Below are 24406 nucleotides of genomic sequence, written 5' to 3' on the forward strand. Positions count from 1 at the left end.
TCAACATCAGTAGCTGCCTTTAGCTCCTACGTGTCCTTGAAGATATTTTGACCTCACAGAGCGAGAGGCTGTGATAAAGTGCTTGGTACGATATAAATAAATAAAAAAAAAGGCTGCAGATTTCGGTAGAGAGGAAGTGCATTTCAAATGTTGCAGATTAATGAAAAACAACCACGAGAGAAAATATATGTCTGATAAGTGTGGCATCTTTATCACAGCCACCCGAGAACATTAAGAGATATTTCTGGTGTACGCGCAGCGGGCCTGCAGTTTCCAGGCCTGCTGCACACATTCTGACTTTACAAAACTCATCTGAAGTAGTGTGAAATTCCCCTGTAATTATTAACCTAAGAAATCAAAACCTGAGGAGAATAGTCTGTCAAAGCAACTCCACATTTAACTCACAACTTCTCGGGATGTATGATTACGTTAGCTTGGAGTAAAAGCACATAGTATGCGTAAAAGACGCAGACCAAGTCTGGGAATTTCCTTGTGAAGGTAATACGAGAAATGCGATTTTTTTTAATACGGATGCAGAAATAGATTTTAACAGAAATTTTAATTGTGCAACTGCCCGCCAATTGTGTCATCACCTTTCGTGCAAGTTGTACAAATGGAACTGGGTGAAGCTGCCGTGCATGTGTGACAGGAGGGTAAAAGGTGCTTGTTAACGCTTTCACCATGAAATCTGAGTATTGACCTCAAAAACACCTTTCATTATGCTTGTTTAAAGGAAAAGTTTTTTCTGCAGGCTCGGAGCAGTTGCACACCAGCAGGTGCAACGCTCTTGCGGCACACGGCATCTGTGATACTGTACATAGAGCTGCAAAGTGATAATGAAGACGAGCAGTGTAACAATACGAAAAAATAAATGCGCTCACATTAATGCTACTCGTGTGCTTTTGGACTCATTGAGCGACTAAAGAACTTGTTGACAGCGTTTAAGGGTAAATCTCTTCGAGCATTGCACTGCGGTATATGCAGATATGAGCATTTAAAGTTTATTCAATTAAATGTCGAAACTGTTTCCGGGTCGTAGATGCCTAATTAGGATATACGAGAGACATAGACTGACTCGTTTTCTTGGAGGAAAATATAAAAATGGAACCTTTTATCCAATTCAGTCATCGCCGCTCGACGTTACCAACATATGGCAAAGAATGCAAACATTAAATTGTCATAAGTACAGAAATACCGAACTTAATTTGAATCCCAAAGCCCCGAGGACTGGAAAACTAGAACGACGAGTCTTAGAAACACATTTTATATCATTTTAAATCTATATTTGCAGTTTAGACATACTGACAGTGTGGTTTCTGTGCGCAAATGGAAGTTAGCAGCTGTGAGCGCTGAATAAACCTAAGTGTTATTGCTAAGACGCTTGCTCTCTCTCTCTCTGCTCGTGTGTGTTTGGGAGTGTCAAGCTCACAGTTATGCAGCAGTATTTGAATATTTGCCTGATGTGTGGGCTGATGCAGAGTCAGAATGCAAAGAAGAAACAGTAATCAGGCAGAATTATCTGACGGGCTGCGGTTCCCTTAAAGGTCATCGACTAAGAACAAGACTGCAAAGGGAGCGCCAAAATAGTTGTGGAGAGATTTTACAGTTTCTACATTTAAACCTGTCCACCACGCAGGTTCTTCTGAACAAGGTCACATGTTGTTTAACAAAGTTTGTGTAGGCTCGTGTTCTCTCTGTGTGTGCCTTTATTCTATTTTGCCTTGACTAGATCGTTCACTTTAAAAAAAAAAAAAAAGAAAGAAAGAAAAAGAATAAAGCACGTAAAAACTTTTTGATCATTTTCACTTTGATCAAAAAGCATCAGGGACGACCTCTCGTTCCTCAAAATCGGTGAAGTAAATTTGACTAACCTGCAAGTTTTGTCTTCAGCGCGATTAAAAAGAAGAGGAAAGGCAACGGAAGATAACGCTCCTGGGCGCAAAATTCCCTTCTCTGCACTTTGTAACACTTGTTTACGAAATGTGCCCGTTTTAACTTTGCAAATGAGTATTTATCTGAAGCACTTTCTGCAGGAAAATGTGACCAGGCGCATCGAACGAGCGCATCCAGCTGCGCAAGAGCAGGACGGTTTAAAGTCGTAGCACATTTTGTTTTTCTCAATTTTAAGAGATATTTAGAATATGAAGAGACGCTGAAAGGTCATATTGTGTGGGAGGAATCTATATGACTCAAAACCGAAAACCCATGAGCCCGTGTCTGTGTTTGTTTGTGTGTTTGTTTGTGTGGCGTGTGCGTAATCTGCGCACAAGACACAGCTCAGTTTCTCGGTATCAGAGAAGCCTTTCAGAGCGAGGACCTGCTTAGATTATCAGTTAGATGACACTTTTACTCGCACGAACTGTCATCTGAATGTTTCTCTTCGACACTCTGTTTACACGTGTAAGTAAAACGCAGAAAGTATTGGCAGATCAATATTAGCCTGGACTCTGATTAAGCCAAAGCACTGCCCTACATCTGGTGGCTTCTGTGTGAATTCTGTGGAATTTTTTTAAAAAAAAAAAAAAATAAAATTAAATTAGATATTTAAGATTTTGACGACTCCAGACCATGCTTCACATGACAGCCATTTGTTTCACTCGTGCCACATGAGATTGCGCTGCCAACATGCAAGCCCAACTGTCACTCTGTCAGTACTATCCTTGTCAGCTGGGGACACATCCAAGATCAATGATGCTCACTCAATTAACCTGATGGATAAAATGCCAGATTAGGTTATGGGCAGGAGTGTGTATTACTCCTCTGTGTGTGTGAATATGTTTACGTTCAGGACTACGGGCCCAGAGAGGAGACAGTGGGTGAGGCCTGTCTCTCCTAAAGCACCCTGTGTCCAGAGCAGAACTAGGTCAACAGAGACCGCTGGTTGGTGAGTTGGAACGATGCTGCTCTCTCACACACACAGGGAAGAAAAGGAGGAAAGAAAAAAAAACAGGAGAAGAAAATCCTTGCCTTCGATTGAGGGATAATTAGAGACTGTTTGACCTATTTGTCCCCTTAAATAAACATTGGCCATTTAGTCAGGAGTGGGTTGAGAGCACGTTGAGCCCTTCACGGGACCCCTCCAATTATGCTTTTTTTAATGGCAGCCTGCCTGACTACGTTCAAAGGACTCCCCGTTCTCTCCCCCATCTTTGTCTCCATTACAAGTTACATTCAGAGATGTCCAGTGATCAGAAACAGTCAGTTACAGCCTCTGTTTTGATATTACACCGGTGTGCATTTAAACCTGCTGCTTGTAAGTAGCTCAACTGAATTTTTCCAAAGTTGTACACAGGGCAAAAATAAGTACAATGTGTAAGTTCCCAGAAAGGGAGAGAGAAGACTCATCTCTAGAATAACTAAATAGTGTTACGTGTTACTTGAACAGTAATGTGGTTGGGCTTAAGATAAGATTTAAGAAGAGACTACACACAGAGGACTATGTCATCATGTGTTCAAAACCACTGCTAAAGTCCTATTTGTTCCTGTAAATAAAACAGAGGTCATGTAGTCTAGTTATTCATTTAATTTTATTATGAATTTAACACTTGTTGATATATCCAGCCTTTCCATGTTATCTAGCCTGTGATCGTGTACCTGAAGACCCTAAATGCATCACGGCTGTATGCACAAAACATGTCACATATTCACCGGTGGACTGGCGTCCACAGGGACAGCAAGTGTTCCTGTGATAAGTTCCCTGACCTGCCCCGCGCAGCCTGTCAACACAATGCGAATCAACAGGTATCTTAGCGACCTGAGCCAAACACATTTCCCACAGAAAACGTGAGCACAATAGTTAACTACAACAGTATATGCGTTTTTTCTGTTCACACACAAAGGCCCACTGTTACTCACATGCATGCAAACCTAACTCACCTGACAGGACGGCACAAACGAGGAGATCGTGCTTTAAATTGAATCTCATTTCCTCTTTATTCTCAGTTGAGAGCTGGACCCGGGCGCCATTTGCATTTGTACAGTAATGTGTGCACAAGAGTGATAAAGGCGTGGAGAGAAAACACACGGAAGTGACCAAACACATCAACTGTTGTTGGAGGGCTTCAGCTGGTGCCTCATGAGTGAGGCCTATGACTAAGATCGGAAAAGAGTAGGAGTGTGCCTGTGCCAATGTTGCCATACCAATACTGCAGAGAAAAGAAAGAAGGTAGGAAAGACAAGATGGTGATTGGACAGGGCATGGACACACCAAATAAGACCAAAAATAGGAAGTGTGTGTGGAGTGGGATGGTAGCACAATTCATCCTTATTCAAGTAAACAGTTTACATTTTGATGAACAGTTCAATGAGAAGTATATTTAAACATGTTGCGCGTGAGAGATAATAGTGTTGTTTATACAGTAGGTGCAGCAGGAGTGTGAATGGATGTTTGTAGTTGCAAATTATTAACGTATTGTCCACGTCTGACTGTCTGCCTCTAAAGTCAGCCATTAGTTAGCGTGCAAGCAGAAGAACACAGCGCAAAGTAAAGGGACTTAAAGGGGAAGTAATGGTTAAATGTGTCTGCTTCCTCTTCTTTGTTCCAAGTGTCTTTTGCCTGTTAAGTCAGCTGAACTGCAGAGATGCGTACTTTAGCTGTGACATGCCGAGGCCCTAAAAAACAAAAGGCCGCCCAATCTGCCTAGCTCGTGCCTTGTGTCACGTTTTGTGCTGGTGTTTACTGATACATGACTGTGAGTAATAACTCTGCCAAAGGGAGTTTCATAGCTTCACTAGCTGTTTGATTATCTCTGACCAAAAGATTTTTTTTTCTCTATTGTGTGGGCTCACACCCTCACATCACGATGAGCCCTCCCTCATTCCCTTCCTATCTCTCATCCTTGCTCCTCTCTGTCCCACACTACATGCCTCTCTATTTATACTGTTGAGTCAGTTAGAGACTGACAGCACTGAGTGATAAGAAAGATTGAATCATCGTGTATTAGACAGACCAGCTTTAATTCATCAGTGATCTCTTAAAAGGAAAACATCGAGTGTTACTGGCAGTTCATTAAAGTGTTGAGAAAATGTGGCCAGCTACAAAGTAAAGTGGGCATAACCATGGCCTCGCTATTAAATAAATAGATTAAAGTAAGCTTCTTACAGAGAACACATCACTGTGTACCCAGTGGAATGTCCTCAGCATCGGCGCTGGCTCCAGAGAAAGAGAGGTGTCTCACTTCAGCAAGATGCTGGTCCATATGTGTGTGGTTTCAGATGGCAGGCATGCTGGGAGCACAGTGTGGAGCACAGCACAGCCAAGTGGACAACAATGGAAACACGCAGCGGCACAGGTGTCCCTACCAAGATCCCAATGTGAGATAGTGTGTTTATTTGTGAACCCAGATCCCCGTGCACACATGTGATCGCGCTGCTGTGCATGTGGCATGCGTTCACACACCGCACATGCACCCGTGTAATACATGCGCTTGTGTGAATTCCGTATTTATGTGGGTGTGTGTTTGTATTAGCTCTCTGGTATTGATTCACTTGCACTCTAGCTGCACTTTAGCTGCACTCATGCATACTTCCCTCAGGATGGTAACACCTGCAAATGGAAATGAAGCAAGTATTCCTAAAAGAGAGAGACACGAGGCTCAGATTGAACAGGAACCACGAGCGGTCTTCGTAGGAAACAAAGAATGTTAATTCGGATCACAGTTATCGTGTCTCCTACGGTGTCCACCGCTATTTGTCTTTCTTTTTTATTTACAAGTCTGTCTCTCTGTCTCCTTCTTGCTCTCTCGCTTTAACTCACTGGAGGATGCTAACCCATCAGGTCCCTTGGCTCCCCTCCATGGGATGATGTCATTTTAGATGACATCACCATGCAGTGTATGTGTGTTTGTGCTATGTGTATGAGTGTGTGTGCTCCCCTCCACTCCTTCCCCCCCCTCCTCCTGCAGCCCTCCCCCCACTTCTTTCCTCAGAGGGAAGGTGCTGTTTGACACACACCCGCTATACCCAAACCATCAGCTAAACTGCCGTGCTAGCACAAGTGCTCGCAGAGAGCAGGGTAAGGAGAGTGAGACAGACATGGACTGCCAGGAAGGCAGAAACACACACACACACACACACACACACACACACACACAAAAGAAAGAGGCGAGGTAGTCTTTAGTGTGGTAGTGGTAGTGGTGTGATGTGAGGGCACAAAAAGAAGTGTGGAGGTGTGGCGAGGGCTCAGGGAGGGGATGGGCTCTGAGGGGCAAGTTAGTTTAATTACACAACACAGCTACTTCTATAACACCACAAAGCCCAGGCATAAACTGTCATTAAGATAAAAAAGTAGCACACGGAGGAGTGCCACAGACTGTCTGGATTCTTTCTGGCTCTATTGTCTGTTGTTAACATGGTTATATATAAGACTTAACAGTCTGCTCCAAATTTCTAGTAAACATACGAGTTTAAAGGAATAACTTGGCTTTTTATTTTTTTTAGGTTTACATACCGCCTACAAATGATTCATTTGTACCTATAGGAACATTAAATATGAGGCTGCAGTCTACAGACAACTGGTTAGCGTAGCTTAGCAGTTTGGCACAAGTCCCAAAATAGCCCTGCAAAACCACTGATGTCTTATTTTTACACTAAGTTGTATGCACCAGTGACGCAAAACCTGCAGCTCGTTAGCTTAGCTTAGCTTAGCACAATAGCCAATTTGACTTAAAAATCCCCCAAAATGGTCCTGCGAAACCACGATGTCTTGTTTTTATGCTAAGGTGTTGTGCCAGTTGGAAAATTAAATATGACACCACAAACTGCAGCTTGGTAGCTTAGCTTAGCACAACAGCCCGTTTGACTTAAAAGTCCCCCAAATAGTCCTGCGAAACCACCGATGTCTTATTTTTATGTTAAATTGTTCGGGCCAATTTGAACATTAAACACAACGCTACAACGTGCAGCTTGTTAGCATAGCTTAGCTTAGCACAACAGATAATTGACTTTGAAAACCCCTAAAATAGTCCTGCGAAGTCACCAATTTCTTATTGTTGTGCACGGCTTTTTATAGTATCCCATGCTAGCATCTCCATTGTTAAAGAGATGTTTTGTTGATCTTTCCACACACCCCAACCTCCTCCCTAAGCAGAGTTTGTAGTTCTAAAAACTAAAATGGCTGCTGAGCGGCTTAAACACGTTGTTTTGGGTCGACTGATGCTGTACATTTTCTTGGAAGAACATTCTCAAAACTAATTACGATATCTCTTCGGTATCATAGAGTTTCCTAAAGCATGAAAGAATGTTGTTGTTGTAATGATTTTATTTTACTTGACAATTACCCCGTTGAGTTCTGGTGACAAGCAATACCCTCTGATTTTTGCCATGACTAATTTAGTACAGCGATCTTCTCACTCACGTCTTTCATACAAATCTCACTGCAGCAGAGGCACTCCCACACTGAAACACGCCTGGGCTTTATTGAGCACAGTTGGCACTCTCTAAACCAATGATGTCATCCTGGTGAATGGGCCAGCAATATGGGGATCAGCAAGTTTCTGAAACGAGGAACGGTGGGGATAGACATCATGTGTAGCTGTAGATACTGAAGGCGTTGGGGCAGAAAGGTAAAGTTGCAGCTTTTTTTTTTTTTTTTTGGGTGCGTTTTTTCGTCTCTAGAGGGGACAATAGTGAGCTATAGAGACTTTGTGTCCGCAAAAGCTGGTTACACAATTACATGTTGCGAGTCTCAAAATATTGAGGCTTGGTTGGAGGTTTTCATGTGGCAGTGCTGAAGAGTTTTGATAAGTGGTTTTACAGTCTGCCAGTGAAATCTGTTGTTTTCAGCTTGGGACTTTAACATAGCATGACACAGATTATAACCATCGGTTTGGGACTATAACAGACTCGTTTTTAGAGGTGTGTGTGGTGAGGTGGGGGTTTCATTATATCAGTCCTTTATAACCAGTCTGTGAGGTCTGTGGCTTTGGTCATGGTGTTCTCCCGTCTGTCCCGTGAGTACGGGCCAAGGCCCCCGTCACCTCCACCTGCTCCAGCCTCCAGAGGAGACCATGGCTAAATTTAGATCTACAAGGAAGCTCGTTTGTGGACACGAGGCGGGATAGAGATCCTCCAGATTGTTGGAAAACTGGGGCTCTGGTTTTTGTGCCAGGCTTAGAGGGAGGCTATTTACTGCAGAAAAATATCCCTCTTTATATCCTTAAGTGTAAAATATATTTTTTTTATTAGTCATTATAATGGCAGAAAGAGGTGGTCGTATACAGACACAGAGATAACCAGGTTCATTTCCCCTGGGAATATAAAATATTAACAAAGGGTAATCCACTGACTTTTCCTCTTATGCCACTATGAGGTTGACATGTATTTAATGAAATTTGGCTCAGACTTTCATGACCCCCAGACACATTCTAATAAACTTTAATGCAGCACCACTCACTATCAGGCCAAATTTCTATCATCTGCCAGACAAAACCACAAAGCAGTCGTATGCATTTTGCAAAAAACCTGATGGCATCTATTTTAAGTGCAGTGCAGAAAACTAGAGTTCTTGTGGCGGTTGCATGGTTTCGGTTTATTAAACTGAAGCTAATCACTGTTGATTTTGCAACTTTAGAATTTTATGTGTCACTGCCATGTAATTCAATCCCTCCCCTTCTTTCTTTAGTTGAAAAAAGAAAAGTGTGTCCTGAAGCACAAAGGAAATTGTTATAAATAGATGATTAGAAACATGGTGAGAAGAACTGAAAATGCAAGCTAGCTGAAGTGGGGTGGACTTTTTTTTTTTTTTGCACTGTTTTGTGGGGGCTGGGTAAGGAGTCCGCCCAGAGTGAGATGTAGATTTCAGCCAAAAAGCTCACACCCTCTCTCTTTCTCTGTTTCCCTGCAGCATTTTGTCTTTAAATAAAAATTTGTAACGTGAAAAGACACCAATGTCCATTTAGACATAAGTGCATGAGCGCATGTGCACTCCTGCCCTCCGTGCACCTGTTGTCCTACACGGATCATGCAGCTCTCCCTTGAACAGGAGGTAGAGCACGAAGAATTTCCACCTGTGCGTGGGAGGTGTGTGTGTATATGTGTGTGTGTGTGTGAGAATAAGTGACAGATAGACAGTAAAAGACTTGAGAGAGTGCAAGCGCTGGATCACTTGAATGAATTTTCCCCTTTTAAACACACCCTCTTTAACTCAATCCTCTGCCCTTCAGCCGCTCTTTGTCCACCCTTCCAACCTCCTTTCTCCTCCGCCCGCCTCCCTTCACCCCGTGGGCCCAAAAGTCACCCTAACATTGACATGTTTTGGGTCATTTCATCTGATGGGATCTCCTGGGAGGAATTAGCATGTGCAAAAGAAAAGTCCACAGTTTTAAAAGCTCAGTGTTTCCAATTTGCCGCCACATGCTTCAAATTAGCCACGTATTTACTAAGGTCAGGCGCTGGGCACGGAGCCTGTGGGGGAGCCTGTGTAGGGGTTTGAGAGAGCAAGAGGGAGAGAGAGGCAAGTTAGTTTAATTGCAGTCTGTGATCACAATTATTATAATTATTTAGTTCAGCCTAAACGTATGTACAGAAGCGGAACAGTTTCAGCAAATTGTCTACTCGGCGTGGTGGTTTAATATAAATCCAGATAATGTAGTCATTTTAATATTCAGAGACCAGACATCACACTGGAGAAGAAAGGCCTTGCTTTACTGCCAATTAGGTTTTTTTTTTCCTTCCCTTAGTGAGGAACTCTGTATATATATGAGCTGCAGAAAATTAACACAGTGGCCTACAATACTATTTTGGGGGTATTTTGAAGTGGGCCTGATGTGAGTACATTAAGAATCAGGAGTAGCTTTTTTTTTTTTCCTGGCACAGCAGAATATGAGAATCTGTGGCCTGGCTTCTGTCAGAAACCTGAAGGTTTACAAGCTTATTATTAGGCGTTTTTAGTTCTGCAGACTTGCTTTATTTGTTCTGCGGCCAGATGACATCCTTATCGCATCTGTTGTGTGTTTGTCTTGTTTATATCACGACTCTTGGGTGAGGCTCCTCGAATGGGCTTTATGTGTGTGTGTGTGTGTGTGTGTGTGTGTGTGTGTGTGTGTGTGTGTGTGTGTGTGAGCGAGCGTGAGTCTTCACATGTGTGCGTGCCAGTTTGCGTCGTGTGTGAGCACAAGCCTGTGACCATGCGCACACTTTCATTATGAGTGTGTGTGTGTGTGTGTGGGTGAGTGCGCAGCCAAGCCTAAAAGCATTTAAGCGGGAATGGGAGAGGGTCTGGAATCCTGGGATGACATCATTATCCATGATGTCATTTCAGCAGGGTGACTTTGGCATATGTGATCGCTCGGGTGAGGTCACGCTTTCACTTCTAACTCCCTGTAATTGACAATGAAACTGCGGGTCACCGCTGTAGATTGAGCCATGTCAAATTTAGCAGCCAATTAGGTAGCCAGAACTAACAGTTTTAAAATGTGTTTCCAATTTATTTATTTAATTTACTGCCACAGAAAAAAAAAGGATTGCTTTCTTTTCTTTTCTTTTTTTTTTTTTTTAAACCAATTTCGTTTATTTGTCAAGTTCTGGATTGAGTCCTGGATTTGGTATTTGTTGATTATTGATTACATCACTATATCAACGTGTGAATTTATGATGTGTTCTCCGTGCTCTTTTAACGTAGCCATACCGCTCGCATGTAAGTGAGGTTTCCTCAGTTTGCCAACTCTTACTATGAGCGTCATAGTGTGGCAATACATCACATAGAACATGGAAAAGTCAATTTCCACCTACTCACTTACGTTTGTAGAGTAGAAGGGGAAAAAAACACAAAAAGACACAAGGTTAACGCAAATGTCCTTTTCACTTCTCGGCCATGAAAAGTCGTGAATTTCTTCACAAAACAATACAAAGACGTTATTTACTTAACACGACACTGTTGTACGATCTGAAGTTGTTCCAACGAAGTCAGGAACAAAACAGGAAGAAACCAGATAAGCAACAGAGGAAGGATCTCCTGGACGAACAATAACAAATTGCCTCATGGGGAAACATGAGTGAATGAAAGCATTATGTATAAAATGCAAGCTTGAATGCAGAAGTAAACAGTTTAGGTGTATATATTTTATTGGTTTGCGCGGATGAGATGGAAGAGTCCAAAAGTATACGCTGGCCGCCAGAAATCTGGATGACACACTCTCAGGCATTCACTTCACTCTGTTATGGCAATGTGTCAGAGGTTGTGGCAATTTCTCAGACTGCAAAGAGTAAATTAGGGAACAGACTCAACCTCTGCTCACTCTAACCCAATGAGTTCACAGTGATACTCATCTGGCGAGTGGTTTTGTATTGTCTGAAGCAGAATGTGTCAATGGAAAATTAATCATGTCGTCTGAAGCTCGCATGGTTTCCCAGTGTGTCCTCCTTTGGAGTGTACCTGTAGGTCATTTGCATCCACCGTTTCTTGAATACATTATTTAGCCAATAACCATCAATTCATCATAGCATGAACACACACTCTTTCTCTCTCTCTCACACACACACACACACATACATGCAAGCCCACATGGATACCTTGAGGCAGGCCATCTATTCTCATTAGTACCCTGTTGCAGTCGGCTGACGGTAAACTGAGCGTGTGCCAAAGTCATAAACTCACGCACCCCTCCCCGCCATTACCTCATAATTATGATATCACACGAGTGTCTCATAGTGATGACATCACGCCACCAGATTCACGGTCTTGCCTTTTTTTCGATTACATTATACGTGGCCAGTTCATGCCAAGACCCTTATCCGTGAAAAGCCAAGGACGAAATTCAGACTGTGAGTCCGGTCTGGAGAGTAATGACCAATTTTACTGTTCAGATGAAAGTGTCTGGTTCAGCTATTGTTGTCTAGTGAGAAGAGCTTAATGGCAGAATTAAAGTCCTTGTTCGCACTTTGAGATAATGGTGTTGGCAAATACAGCAGCCATTACCTATAGCATGGAAATTTGCCAGAATCCTTATGTCACATAAGTAATGTTTTCTGCTCATGAATAATGAAGTCAGCGGTCTTTCCCACTGTCTATCAACCCCCTGCCCCTATATAAATATTTGCTGACATGCGCAATTTCGTGTGTTACTTAAAAATGATTGTGTTTAAGATGGCAATGTGTTTATTGATTGTGCGGGCGTCAAAATTCAACGCGGCCTTAATGCTAAAGTCCTTCAGAGAACATGAAGTCATGACGAGTTGCTTTAGTTTAGTGGAAAATGACAGTTCTGACATAAAAGCGTAGATCCATCATGGGAACAATTTCACTAAAAGACTGGCTAGTTATTTTATGAAGGAGCAGGGTCAATTCATCTTGTGAGGTAAGTTAAAGGCACCGGGCTCTTACCACCTTCATGTGTCCTGTCCCGTGTGTTAATGCCACTTTGAATATGGGCCCCAAACTAAACTACACTAAGCTAAGCTAAGCTAAGCTAAGCGAAACTAAATTTAACTAAGAAGCAAAAATTATTCAAATTCAAAACCATACCTAAATCATTCAGCATGCTTGATAAGAGATTTTTAATACACGATGACATTGGTATCAAAATCAACAAATCCTCAAAAAAACAAACAAAAAAAACAGAAAGGCATGAACACATTTACAATTTATGAATATATTCATGCCTTAGATATTTAAATTGAATTTATACGTCTTCGGGGGGGAATATAAAATAACCACAGATGTGTCAGAGCACATACTGTCATGTGTGCATTGTGCATACCCATGGACGCGTTGCATAATAGACTCCCCGACCCCCACGTAGATTTATGGAATGAACATGATGACTTTGCGCTCAAATTATCTCTGTATGCCTGTGAAAATTCCAGATAATCTTTTAATGGCTGAAGTTGTCAACTGTCTTGTTGCGCAGCTCATAAATCAGGGAGTGGAGAAAGCTTGGGGTCCCCTTGACTACTTTGCGTCTGAAACTGGATCCCTTCGAAAGTGAAATGGAATAAGCGCTCTTATCAGGGAATAACAGTGGGACTTAGAAGTTCTGAAGTCCCGTACGTGGTCCGGTTGTTATGGAAAATAGATGCTGTACAGGTATTAATTTGGAAGTGTAAAATGTATGTAATGATGTATTTGGTTAGATATGGACAACAGGAAGTAAAGAAACTGCATAATACATAAGTACAAAAGTGAGGCCGTATCACTTTTACAGAGCAGTCGCCACTTTGGTTATATGTGGCAGTAAAAATATAACAGCAGATGCTTGCGGAGAGTGAAATGAAAATATTGATGCCGCTCTCGTGTCTGCATGATAGCGCTTCTCTGGTTGCCTGGCAACTTCCCAATAACTACAAGCCTCCAGGAACTAACTGTCAAGAAATATCACCTTATAAAACCGCAACATGTAACTTCAATGCTTTTAATCGTGAGGCACGAACAGTGTTAACAACTGGCTGTTGAAAGAGAATTTCTTAACCTCAGGTAGAGCCAAGCTAGCCGTCTCCCTACTTTTAGTAAATGCTAAGCTAAGCTAACGGGTGGCTGGGTCAAATGTATCAGCAAACTTTCATACATAATTCATAAAATGTCAAAGTATTCCCTTAAATGTAGTGTAGAGGTAGATAAGTCACAAAAACAGGCCACAATCTAATGCTAGCTAACGTTAGCGGCTATTAGCTAATGACCTTAGAGACCAGGAAAACCCATTTAATTGAGACGCTTTAATTCCATAGACGTTTAACTTTTCATCAATTCCCATTTATCAAAACATATGCAGCTCAATTCAACATTTTGATTTAATGACAAACTTAAAACAAAGAGGTGTCAGACAGGTCGGGCCAAAGGGACGTTAAGACCTCCTCTGTATGAGAGAGACAGGGAAAGAGTTTAACACAAACATAAAGCAGAAGTGAGAGAAATGTGAGGCAGTCAATGTTTAAATGTTTTATTTAAGGAATTATTAAGTCATCAAAATCACCCCCGTCTACACTGGCCCTAAAGAAATCCCCTCCTTAAGTACGAATCTGCACTGTCTGTTCAAAAATACATGCCAGAGTTGATCAGAATCCAACGATTCAGCAGTCAGCGTTGGTGTCTTCCAAAGTTAGTCACAATCGGGAGAGTTTATGCAGAACTTTCTTTCTGTTTTATGATCTATCTACGGCAGCACAAAAACAATGTCTAGGACAACACACAGAAGGCCTTTGTAACTCAAAATTAATGAATTGTGATATGAAACTGAGTTAAATGACAAAACAATCCGTGCAGAGCTCTGGTGCTTAGGAAAAGGCCGGACTACTACAGAATATCTCCAGCAGGGGTTCTGGTGCACATCCCAGTGACATGACCCAACCTTAGAGAGCAGAAACACACAGGGCCTTGGAATTCTGGGGTCTCATAAATAAACAAATAAACACATTTCATTCGTAGAGTACTTATTCTAATTACAGCCCTGGACTTGTGCTGAGCAGTCTCTAATTTTTCTCCGAGCACAGAGACTTACGGAGCCGTCTGCGGCAGACCAGCAGTCGGCAGATGTAATTACCACATCATCTCTGGTCCCTGGTACACTGAGAGAGAGGCAGGGAAAGCGGGGGAGACACTGAGGGAGCGAGAGGGACAGGGAGAGGGAGATTGATCCTTGTAAACAATAATTAGGGTTGGGGATGGTGTATTGTGGGACGTCTACTAGGCGGGACAGAGTAAAGAGGGACAGAAAAGGGAGAGAGGAGACAGGCATGGATCGAGGACAGATGAGGACAGACAGCCCCCCTGAGAGGGTGAAAGTTAAAATCATTAACAAACCCCACACATCAGTATTTAATTTAGAGTTGCAACTAACTCTGGCTTTTATTACTGATTCATCCATCAACATTTTTTTTTCTTCCTCCAAATAAAGAAGTAATTTGACTTCCCAGAGCCTGGGACGAATTGTCAGATTTTTTCTTACTGATAATTTCAGCACTGGTCCACGTTTAAATTGAGAAGTCACATTCACTTCTCCTGCGTTTCTCACTAAAAATGCAGTGTGTACACAATGGAGGCCTATCAAACATTCTTAATACACCTCCGACCTTTTCGAAAAATTTTAAAATGGACTTGTTTATGCACATTTGTCAGCTCACGGCCGTCTTCTTCCTTGTAATTACCGGCCCAGTCATATGATTCTTGGCATATAATCAAAAGCCTGCAATCACCACACAAGTGCGCTGGTCGGAATGTGTATCGTGTGATTCCTGCCCTTTGTGGCGCGCAAGAAGTACAATCAAAAATGGGATCGCACTCATAAAATCATTGCTTTATAGTTCAACTTTCATTGACACATTAATCAGATTTTTTTTTTTTTTTTTTTAATGGATCATTTGAAATGCACAATGTTTTAGCTCCTAGCTCAGTTCCTGTGGCCGTTCTAGAGACTGCTGAGGGTAGCTACCCACTGTGGAGCTCCTCTGAGAACCACATACCTACAAGCGCTTTTTTCTGTTTGCATTTACCATCAAATATAAACGCTGAAGTGATGTAATAACCAGCTGGTGGCTGGCACTGCAACCTTACTTAGTTCTCCAACAACACTGAACATAAGCTGGATAAAGCTTGAACTTCACCATCACTGTCACTCCATTTGTCTGGATTCATATGTTTAACCAATTAATGTACATCTGACATAATTAAACGATTTTTACCTGCTTTAAAGTAGCAGCCGCAAAGACAATTGTCCCTAGTTCATGTCTCCAAAAGCACCTTATTATTACAGAATTTTTTGATGTGGTCAAAACTAAGCTGACATTTGATGTGTTATCAAAATGTAGATAAGTTTCCAGACGGCGTACACTCTCACTGGTTTCCAATCTAAATTGCACCCAAGCACACTGTAAGTGAAACGATAGGAGCCATAAACATTAATTCTCACTGTGACTGGTTGTCAGAAATGAGCCAGGAGCTTTAACTTCTCTCTCTCTCTGCCTTTTTTTTTTCTTTTTTTTCTCATTATTGACGCAACAAGTATTTTTGTCACTTTCCATGTGAACAACCCAGCGCAGCCCCGTGAATGTCTTTAAGGAGAGACTGTGTGGGCCTTGTTTTGAATGCTGGGGCCTCAGAAGGGGTTCAGACCTTCATCTGTGCCCTTTAGGTCACCTGGTTAATCAGATTCATCTGGTCTTAATAAAATATTTTCTCACGCTCTGTTAAATAGAACCTCAGATAAATATAGGGCAGCAAAAAGTAATGTTTCTTTGAGGTGCCACAGCAAATCGGTTCTCCATACAGTCGTGTGAAATGTGTGTTTGAGACACTTTTGAGCCACTTGAAGGTACCATATTTGAATAATACAGCAAATTATTATTATTTTTTATAAAATCAACAATTTATTGAACACAAGAAAGGTGTGATATTATTCTGTAGAAAACCTAAGCTCAGCCTTGATGGCAGAAGCCAGTTTTGCCTCTCTTAGAAGGGGACCGACTTGCAGATATTGTGTATAGTCGTCCATTGGTCTTTCTACAATCTGTTTCCAGCACCGTGATTAACCGTTTTGTTTTCGGTCCCATTAATGTGAAACCTCCCTGGTTGATTCATCTGTCCAGAACACATTAGTCCAAATATCATGGTCTTAGCCCATATGTTCACTGGCAAACTCCAGTACTAGCAGAATGCTCTTTTTGGACAGCGGTGACTTTTTCCTGGCACACCTCCCATGCATGTCAGATTTGTACACGTTTGATTGTAGACTAATTCGCTTTGACACCGGCAGCCACAAGAGTTGTCTTCAGATCCTGCATTGAAAACTTTAAGAGACTTTTTGCGTCCATTTGTCAGTTTTGAGGCTGTGTTTGTACTGGGGCACCGAGTCCTGGACAAACCGGGAATCATTTGGAATCTACCGTACGTCGCCTGTAGAGTGGAGTGGTTCAGATCATTTCAGTCTGCTTAAAATTTTCTCCAGTGATCTATAACCTTAGTCAACTTAGTTAACTCTTAACCCATTGATCTCCACACAAAGAAATATGATTAATCACGATTAAATATCATTAATTTTTAATCTATATTAATGCAGATTCAGTTTATTGATACCTGATGTGGAACCCGCTGGATATAAAAGTGTGGTAAATGGAGACTTACTTATCCTTATTGTCCATCGCCTATCAGTATATTTTAAATTGGATTAAATGTGTACCTGCACACATGCGATGAAAAAAATGAAGTCTTTCACAATTCATGTGGCTGCCCTCGAAATGTGAAGGATTGCATTAGTCTCTAACCAGTTCATTACCTAAGCCATCAAACCATTCTCGCACATCCGGAGGCCTCACACAGAGCGACTGATGCTGGGAATAAGGAGTGACCATATTGTGGAGTGAGCAGGGGGGAATCGAGGAACTTACGGGAAGAAATATCTCCCCAGTGAGAGGGCTGTCAAAAAAAACACTACGTGAGTGTGTGTGGGTGTACACGAGGCGTGCGTGCTACAACTAAGACTTAACAAACATGCATGGGAGAATAGTATTTCGGTGATTCTCGCATTCCCAGGATTCCTTCCTGAGAATTTCCAGGCAGCGTGAGGCTGCTGTTCCAAAGCTCTGACATCACAAGGGGGTTCCACTGCTTTCCACATTCTTCCTCCCGCTCTCTCACAATCCCACCCATATTTGGAAGTGAGAGGAAGGGAATCCCAGATGATGACTCAAAGGTCTACAGCAGCCGAGGGAAATTCTCTCCACATCTGTTTTCATGTGTATGAATGTCTGTTATGAGTGTATCAGCGTGCATGTTACCTTGTTGAGCAGAAATCTGGGGTTTTCATCTGCGGGGAATTAAAAATGGTAGCGTGGCTTTAACGGCCGCGTTAAAATGCTCATATGTCTGAATGCATAGGGAAAAAGTGGCACTCGAAGTGACGCCGTCTTTCTATTTATAACCCGCTCCTCTCCGCAGCCATCGCAGATAAAAGGTACTGCGGCGATTATGCACGTTTGCAAAATGGACACGTGTCACTCCATAAATCCTTAAGTCAGATGAAGAATTGAGTAAAAAACGCAGCCCGTGTGGGGATGCACAGCGTGCGAGGGTGACATAAAAGCTCGAGGCTGAGTCGATATGTAAGCTGTGACCAGTCACCCTGCAGTGGACCACTACAAATGAGGCCACAGTGATAGATAGGACCACGAGCTGTTCAATGTGCTCAGCAGAGTGTGACCCACCATCCACTGCGAGCTAGCTGCAATAAACCTCTAAAGAGATGTTCACTGGAATCACCTTTTTTTTTTATTTTTTTCATTTGAAGAAAATATCAAGGAGCAAGGAAGTAGAGCTTGAGGAGGAGATGGGAAGAACAGATACATCTTCTGCCGTGTTGAGATTCTCTTTGTTGGTTGCATGATTGATGAGGACTGTGGAGCTGGTTTGGGAGAGGATAGAAGGGGTCTCGGACTCCGGGTCTAAAGCCATATCGAAAGCCTAAATTTAGACCCACTTTGTTCTCGTCTGCATGCTGGTGACAGAGGACTCGGCTCTCTGGGGTTGTCTGCGGTCCAGTGTATCAGAAAGGCCGCTGTTGTTCTGCCTGGCAGTCAGAAACACAGACGCTCCCTCATGCAGCCCAAAATGAAAGAAAGCTTTCATGGAATATTCTGTTTAGCCGCACAGACTGTTGTGTATGATACTCTCGGGATCCATAAAACAAGTAATTCACAGACAATATCTCACCCACGCTCTCTTTGCCACAGACTACAGCAACATAAATCTAACTGAAGAGGGGCCGAGGCGGTGTTCAAAGGGTTTAGAGGCATGTGTTGCTCAGATTTGGACAAATGGGCAAGTGAAACGCAACGTTATTTTCAAATGTCGATGCAGAAAGGGGCGACGTTGGAATGAGCAAGACAGAGATTTTAAAAAAAAAGCATATGTCACCACGTGTACACTCAAGTTTTCCTCTACATCATTCAGCTCCCCACAGGGACACTCCATGGTGATATTTAAAAAGCTAAGCCACCCAGTGCACAAATCCCAACCTTCCTCATTACCAAAACAAGCTAATTAAAAACCTGTTAATAGGCTGTGCTGTGGGTGTCTTTAGAAGAGAGAGAAATCAGCAGCTAAAAAAAAAAAAGCTATATAAACATATCAGAGGGACCCCTGAACGGTTAAACAAATTGATGACACAGCTATAGTCATCTAATGGGGTTGAAAAAACACACATAAGCATCCTACACTTCCCCATTAGAGCATGCACGTAAACAGTGCAGTGGAGAAAAAAACAAGTGACTCACTGAAAACCAACTGGGACACACAGTGTCATATCCTGAGTGAGAGTGAGAGATGCCCTCATCTTATTGAAGGACAGATGGACCCCCCAATCTGTTGTGGCCAGCGTGCCAAAGGACAACTGGCCTCCACACATCGTGCACCTGAGAGCAGAGACCGCGAGCCCACACCGCTTCAGAAATATCTGTCAAGTTACTGGTAGGAAAACTGTGCAGGACGAGCCCAAATGCCATAGTTGAATTCCAACAGAAGCTAATGGGCGACCTCTAGCGACAGTACATAGAACTTACACGTTGGCCTGACGTCACCGCGGAATGTACCACTGCGTTAAAAAAACAGGTGTGGAGAGGTTGAATTAAAAATATGCCACAGAGTCTTTTTCACTTTTTTAAAGCCTGCCTCGAAACTGTAATATTAATTTAATTCTAAAAGTAACAGCTGTTTTCAAAAAAAATGTAAGCAGGACATGAGCTGACGGCGCATTAATGAATGTTTTTCTCCCCCACAGTGACACCGGAAGTGGATGCAGAGAGGCGCCTTTTCTGAGCTCACGTTGTCAGGCAGAAATTAACCAAATCTTTTGGCAGGGCCCGACGTTGTTGTTAGGTCGAAAAGGAGATTATTCAGCTGGCATAACACTTGCCAAGGGCAGCGGCAGGAAGTCGTACCGTTAAGTTGTCACATATTCAACATGGCGACTAAAAAGAAGCGAACGCCAAACGTGCAAAATGACAGCTGGGTTGTAATCGCTGCAGGTAGGTTGGATGTTATTCTATTTTAGCCACCAGTGCTACGTGCATTTGAAATCTAAAGTCATTCCAAAACTAATAGCGGTATATAAACATCTATTCTAGCATGCATACAACTAACTAACTATGCTTCACGTTATTAAAGCATTGCATTAAAGTTTATTTGTACTAACTGGACTGTTAAATAGATATATTTGTTATCCCTTTAAGATGAACCAATTTTCCATATTATATAATGCAATGATGCTGGGTCTGGAGTCATACCTGGAGCTGATCGTGGGCTAAATCTTTGTTTTGATTTTCACAGACTCTGCCATCGACACACAGAAGCACGACAGTGATCCAACTTTCGTCAGACTGAGGAATCCGTCTACAGGTCTTGCTTTCTTGTTGTTATATGTGTAAATTACACGGTTCTGAAAGTAATCTATAAATTAAAGTCTATAAACTTTCAAACCTCCAACCTGTGAGATGAACAACATTGATAATCTCATCTAGGATGCAATGTTGCATTTAAGAGGGTGTTATTTTGATAGTTGCCAGCAGACCAACCACACCCCTATGTCATGGCATCCTGGTGCCATGTGTTCTCCACTTAAGTTGCAAACATGCACCTTGCCATTCATATGATGCAACAATGTTGCTGATCTGACACAGACACTTTCTTCCATTTGTCTGTTGTAGACACTTTTGGCAGTGGACATGTTTCTGCGTGGACAGCCCCCTACAAAGCAAATTTTCTGCTAATGTCAGCACATTGAGCTCCTGTAGCTTGTTGTTACTCCAGCGACCAGCCTTTGCTACAGCAGTGCTTCATTAAACCGTAGCTCTACATGACCCTGCATGTTTGTCACTTTTCCCTCCTCAGATCAGTTTTGATGACCCTTGCAGACCACGAACACCTCACAAGACCTTTCGTTTTGGAGATACTTGAACCCCTTCATGATTCTTTCTTATTTTTATTAAGGTTCCCCATTGTCTTAATATTTTATTCTGGATAAACAGGAAGTAAAAATAAAAAAAAATAGAAAGTTGTTTTTAAAATAACTTTTGTAGTTACTTCGTGTTTCCAAGGCAGGGGAAACAACAGCAAACTAAGATCTGTGTTTTGCCAACTTGCAGCTGCTGAAGTCAAAATAACACGCTTCCTTATTTTTTAATCCTGCAGATGCAGCATCTCTGTACCTGCTGGGCAGCGGTGACGTGCAGCTGTATGAGGTCAAAGCATTTCAAGAAGATTTCCGTTCCTGGTTTGTTGGCCAGAGTGTACAGAGAGGTGGGTGTCTTTCCTCATTACGACGTAATATTCAAATCTGCTTTATCATAATTATAAACACAGGCACAAAACTGTCTTATTGTAGCTTTAATCGCAATATTATTTAATAAGTAGAAAAGAGGTTTTCAATCGGACCATAATAGCAGCATCAGTAGATATTTTGATTAGTACAGGTACAGAACCAATGAAAGAGAGCTGTAATACAATGTTAGCATCTAAACACAAGTGCAAAGGAGATATTATTAACGTGAAGTGTAAGTATATAGAGAAGTGAGAATACAAGTAACACAGTTGTGTTATGTGGAGAATATACAGGGTTAACAGATCGTTAACAGGATACTGGCAGAACATGGACAGTACACGACTGACAGGAAGTCGTGTCTAAATAAATTTAGAAAATGTGATGCATTTATTTTATTATTTAAACTTTCTTGTTGCAGAATGTCAATACAAGTTAATCAGGTGTCTTTGTGTTTTTTGTTGTTTTTTTTTTTTTGAAACAGATGGCAGACTTATGTTTGTGACACCAATGGATCCCCTCTACCTAATTCTGCCATATCTGATTAAATCTGGCAAAGAGGTAAGAAACAAAAATCTAAATTTTTCACATTGCCAAGGAATCTCCTCCAGTAGTTTGTTTTCACGCTGATTTATTTGCTTTAATGCAGTGTGTTGTGTTACTCCTTATGACTCTGTCAGAGCATCTGACTCCACTGGAGTCTGATTTCAAACTTATTTTTCATGCATCTTCTAACTCATGATTCTCCTTTTAATAAGTGTCCAGGTAATGAAGTTTATTTAGTTTCTCCGCCATGATATGAAATAATCACAGTCAGCTGCAGCAGAGCGAAGACTTTTTAATCTTGATGTTATTTTTCATAAGTATGTGTAATAGTTATTACTTGCTTGTGGTGCTACTTTCTTGTTACTCTTCACTTTGTGTTGTCTTTGGTTTTAATATATTTCAACTAGAGGTGTCCGTTGATGAAAAATATTTACTCACACTTAATTGCTTGATTGTCCAAAGTTAATAATCCTGCAAACAGTCAATATATCTCCAATTGTAATAGAACACTGTAACTAAAACTTTATTCACAACTTCCTAATTCAGCCTCTGTTTTAACGATATAGTCTAAAATCTTGCTTTACCGTGACTTGAGAGTGTATTTTTGTAAACTGGTAAATGAACTAAGTTAATGTTATCTGCTTCTCAGGGGAAGTTCCAACCTTTGGATCAAGTTATCATGGATGAGGAACTCCCAGCTTGCTCGAGGCTGCTCAGCTGCACACGTTCCCTGTCGTCCTTGCACCACATTGCTGAGGAAAAAGGTGAAGCTTATTTCTGAATCTAAGGTCATTCGGCTCTCGGGATAAGTTAAAGATTTGTTGAAATTTTGTTCTTTGTTATTCCAGAGGTGGGAGGCCAGAAGTTTCATCGATACAGTCAAGAGAGAACCATGAACTGGTTGAAGAAGAAGGTACTAATCCAATATTAATTACAAATTATTATATATATGGTTTCATATATATATATATATATGTTTATACATTTAACACTTGTTAGGAAATCTGTGTTTATGTGAAAATACACACATGTTTTGCACGGTGTCAATGTTTTTTTTTTAATTGAATGCTGTAGGTGGAGAGAACGGTTGTTGCTCTGAAGAAGACAAACATCTCCGTCGGAGAAGGAGTGAAATCCACAACATATGTCAGGGTGAAGTCAGAGTCAGGCACTCACGAGGGTAACGCGTTTCAACTAACAATAACTTCTCTGTCACAAATGAAAAGACAACGCACTCATTATAATTTCCCCCCAGTGTTTAAGCTTGAAGCAGCTATGAAGTTGACCACTAGATGGCAGTAGTGGTGTATAGTTTTTCTCCATGCTCAGAGTTAATAATAAATCACAGAAACATTTCGTAAACCTTCAATACAAAATAATAAAGCAAGGTTATAATTGTCAGTCTCTTGTTTTTATGATACAGAGGACTACCTGCGTTACGCCCATGGCCTGATATCAGATTATATCAGCGAAGACTTGAGCAGAGCCCTCCTCAAACACTTGGGGTAAGTTAGCAATTTTTGAAACCTTTAATGTGGTTGTGGTAAAGATGCACATAGCTTATGAAGCTTTTTATTCCACAGGTTACCAGAACTAACGAGTCCAAAGGAGACAGAGCCTCCTTCCAAGGTCTGTTTGTTTCTCTTTTATAATGTGCATAAAGCTGGTGTGGCATGTTCTCTCAGTTCTGCATGCTGCTGTAGCTGCTGTGCACTTCTTGTGTAGGCTGCCACTTCACTCTTGCATGTTTCTGAGGAGGACTCGTCCTCGACCACTGCTTGTGTGGGATCATTAGAGCCAGTAGTGGCAAAGTAATGAAAAAGACTTTCTTACTTCCTCGTTTGGCAGAAGCGGAAACTTTCAGACAAGCCGGTGGAGGCCGGAGAAGACTACACCAAATTCAACAGTGCAGACTTTGCGCGGAAAGTGAGTGTACGCAGCGCTGTCTGCCTGGATAGACGTTTACTGTGGAGAATGGTGGCTTTCATTATCATTTCTTTTCATAAAAGTGTTGATTTGTTAGCGTAGTTGTTATTGACTGCTTGCTTCAAGCTTTGTCTGTTCAATACACACACGGGCCAGTGGTGCTTACTGTGATTCTTGTCAGATTTAATTGAAGCCCTTGGTATGTAAAGATTTCTCTACACAAGACCATTGAGTTATATTGATTTTTATTTTATGTTTTTCCCCTCTTATTTCAGCCGTCCAAGAAGATGTCGGCTGCTCAGAAAAGTCTGGCTAAGGTGGATAAGACTGGCATGAAGACAATGTCGTCGTTCTTCAGCCCCAAGGTCAAAACAGAGAAGAAATGAATGTTGTCTAGTTCCTGTAATTTGTATACAACATATTTGTAATAAAGAAAAGAAAATGTATTGGGACATATTTTAATTTTAAATAGTTTAAAAGGGATAATTTCTAGAATTCTAGATGTTTTTTTAAGGCGACAACTATATAATACACTTTTTTTTTATTATTTATTGTTTAAAAATATTTATGTGTAAGTAATGTGTGAATATTTCTTCTCTGACTTCACAAAATTATATAAAAAAAGTTTTATTTCTTATTCCCAGTGCTATCTTAATGTTACAGTCTCCTAAAAAAAAATGACCCGTTCATAAATTATATAA

At 41.5% G+C, this 24406-nt stretch overlaps 1 protein-coding gene across 2 annotated transcripts; it reads left to right on the forward strand.

Annotated features, from left to right (window-relative positions):
- Positions 1 to 19697: 19697 nt before the first annotated feature.
- Positions 19698 to 24342, forward strand: rnaseh2b (ribonuclease H2, subunit B). Of its 2 annotated transcripts, XM_047601753.1 has the most exons (11): positions 19698 to 19944; positions 20246 to 20314; positions 21107 to 21214; positions 21718 to 21794; positions 22429 to 22543; positions 22628 to 22692; positions 22854 to 22959; positions 23203 to 23284; positions 23363 to 23408; positions 23628 to 23705; positions 23981 to 24342. In XM_047601753.1, exons 1-11 carry the CDS (start codon positions 19881 to 19883, stop codon positions 24089 to 24091), a joined length of 921 nt encoding a protein of 306 aa, XP_047457709.1. In that variant the 5' UTR covers positions 19698 to 19880; the 3' UTR covers positions 24092 to 24342. The 2 variants fall into 2 exon arrangements, with proteins under 2 accessions (XP_047457709.1, XP_047457710.1); XM_047601754.1 differs by lacking the exon at positions 23628 to 23705.
- The last annotated feature ends 64 nt before the right edge of the window (positions 24343 to 24406 follow it).

Source organism: Mugil cephalus, chromosome 12 (assembly GCF_022458985.1).
Source record: "Mugil cephalus isolate CIBA_MC_2020 chromosome 12, CIBA_Mcephalus_1.1, whole genome shotgun sequence".
Classification (NCBI taxonomy): Eukaryota; Metazoa; Chordata; class Actinopteri; order Mugiliformes; family Mugilidae; genus Mugil; species Mugil cephalus.